Consider the following 1,894-nt stretch of genomic DNA (forward strand, 5'->3'; position numbering starts at 1 on the left):
CCCCCTTTTTTGGTGGGGCCCTGGAAAATCCATCTGCTGGTCAATCCCCAAAACAGACATTTTTTTGGGGTGATGGTTTCTTTGTGGTGTCCATTTCGGAGTGGTTTGACAGAGTCACCTGTCCTTCTGAATTTTCTTGTTAAAATCCCTTTTTGGGTACAGTTTTGGGACTTTTTGGCTCTTGGTGCCTTTACTGACACCCCCTTTGAATTTGGGACTTGTACTAGCCTGGTTGTTGTGGAAAATGAAATATATTTATATAATCATATTTTACCTATGCCTCTCTATATAATATAGCGTTTCCCTACTTCGTCTGTAAAAATACCCTGGGTCTAATTCGATCAAATTGGAAACCCCTTGAGTTTGCTGCTCCTCCCTTCATGGTCCGCAAGTTGGAAAAAGGCAGTCCCTCACCCCTACAGGCTAACCTCCTTTTTTTTCAAATCCTACTCAAAAGAAGGTACTTCGGGAAAAACCAGGGGGGTAGTGTTTTTGGGAACCCCTACCCTGCAAGATTTTTAAAACCCGAATTTACGAGAGCCTTGAGGTGGGCCCCTCTGGCTTCCATGCCTAAAAATTTCTCCATCGTGAAGTGACAAATTTTTCTCAAAAAATACTCATAGTGAAATGAAAAGTGGCAGTTCCCCTTAAGTGCGGTAAAATTGTGTTTAAATGTTTATTGTTGCCGTGCTTCCCTTTGGGCCCCCTCACACTGGGGTATGTTTGGGGTCCCCATACCCCTGCCCTCCATAGTGAAGAGCGACATCCTCTGGTCCCTTCTAGGGGAGCCCCGGGGCTAGCCTTGCAACCAAAAATAAGGAATTGTCTTCCCGACGCTCTCCCGCACGATTGCCACCAAAAAAGAATTTACCCTGAAAATTCCCCTTTTTTTTAAAGGGTTTTTAAATCTGTTGAACGCTCGATCACAGTGACAAATGGCAGATTCACTTCTTTAAGGAAACCATAGACACCCCAAAACCAGGCTCTGTCTACCACAGAAAGAAGAGTTCTGCCCACAGACCCCCCCCTGCACCCCACGGGGGGGTGGGTTAGGCCCCCAAAAAGACGGTGCCTCCACAAACTGAGGCAGTATTCCCCTTAAAATGCCATCCTCCCCTAATTAACCCTAACACCCCCAAAGCTGAACTTATCACCTAGTGGTACTTCGGGGGTTGACTTACTGCGACAAATCTGGGGCAATATGCGGAGGACGGATAAAAGGAGAAACAAAATTTGGCAAATGAGGACAGTGTTTCGGCAGAGGCTTTAAATGCGGCTTCCAATGCTTTTTTCAGTTTTTCAGACTCTAAAAGCTTTTAAATTGCACCCCCGGGGTGCTAAACGGCGACTCCAGGTTCTTCATGCAGCTAAAACCCTCTCCCTGCTTTTCGAGCCTTCTATTCCACCCTTGTGCCATCCACCAACGGATCTCACGCTTCTGGTCCACCACGACGGCGTTAAAATATCTCTACTCCACAGCCCCACAGATTCTTCCCCAAGCATTTGCACCCTGCATGAAGCCTATCTCCACCCTCCTGCTTCAGGCTGTGCCACCTACCGGTATTCGGGCAATGGCGAGTTGTTGGGCGGATTTCCCCACCATGGCCCTCCCAAACTCACCGAAAAAACTCACCAAACTGCAGTGTCTTTTTTCCCTGGGGCCCAAACAGATCTTGGAACGCACCTTGGGCATTTCTCCGATACTATCCTTTTTTGTGGGGGGTTTTTTTTCCCGCGCCCTCCATGACTTCTTAAAAGGAAATGAACGAGGCTCTCAGTCCGGCACTACTCTGCTGTCGTCAAGGGAAGGGGGAAGACTTCGGAAAATTTTATATAGGCTTAGAGGCCTTCCCAAGGGAAGTCGCCTATATCCTGGCCATTCTGTTACATGTAT

General features: G+C 47.5%; 1 protein-coding gene across 1 annotated transcript in view; it reads right to left on the reverse strand.

Moving 5' to 3' along the window:
- Positions 1 to 586, reverse strand: part of LOC119582239 — a 7,491-nt gene extending 6,905 nt beyond the window's left edge. Inside the window, exons 1-2 of the mRNA XM_037930463.1 lie at positions 536 to 586; positions 119 to 228 (exon numbers count right to left, since the gene is read on the reverse strand). Coding sequence (XP_037786391.1) covers positions 119 to 228; positions 536 to 586 — 161 coding nt within the window. The remainder of the gene's footprint in view (positions 1 to 118; positions 229 to 535) is intronic.
- Between the last annotated feature and the right edge of the window lie 1,308 nt (positions 587 to 1,894).

The sequence above is a fragment of the Penaeus monodon genome, chromosome 15, assembly GCF_015228065.2.
Source record: "Penaeus monodon isolate SGIC_2016 chromosome 15, NSTDA_Pmon_1, whole genome shotgun sequence".
In the NCBI taxonomy this organism is placed as follows: domain Eukaryota; kingdom Metazoa; phylum Arthropoda; class Malacostraca; order Decapoda; family Penaeidae; genus Penaeus; species Penaeus monodon.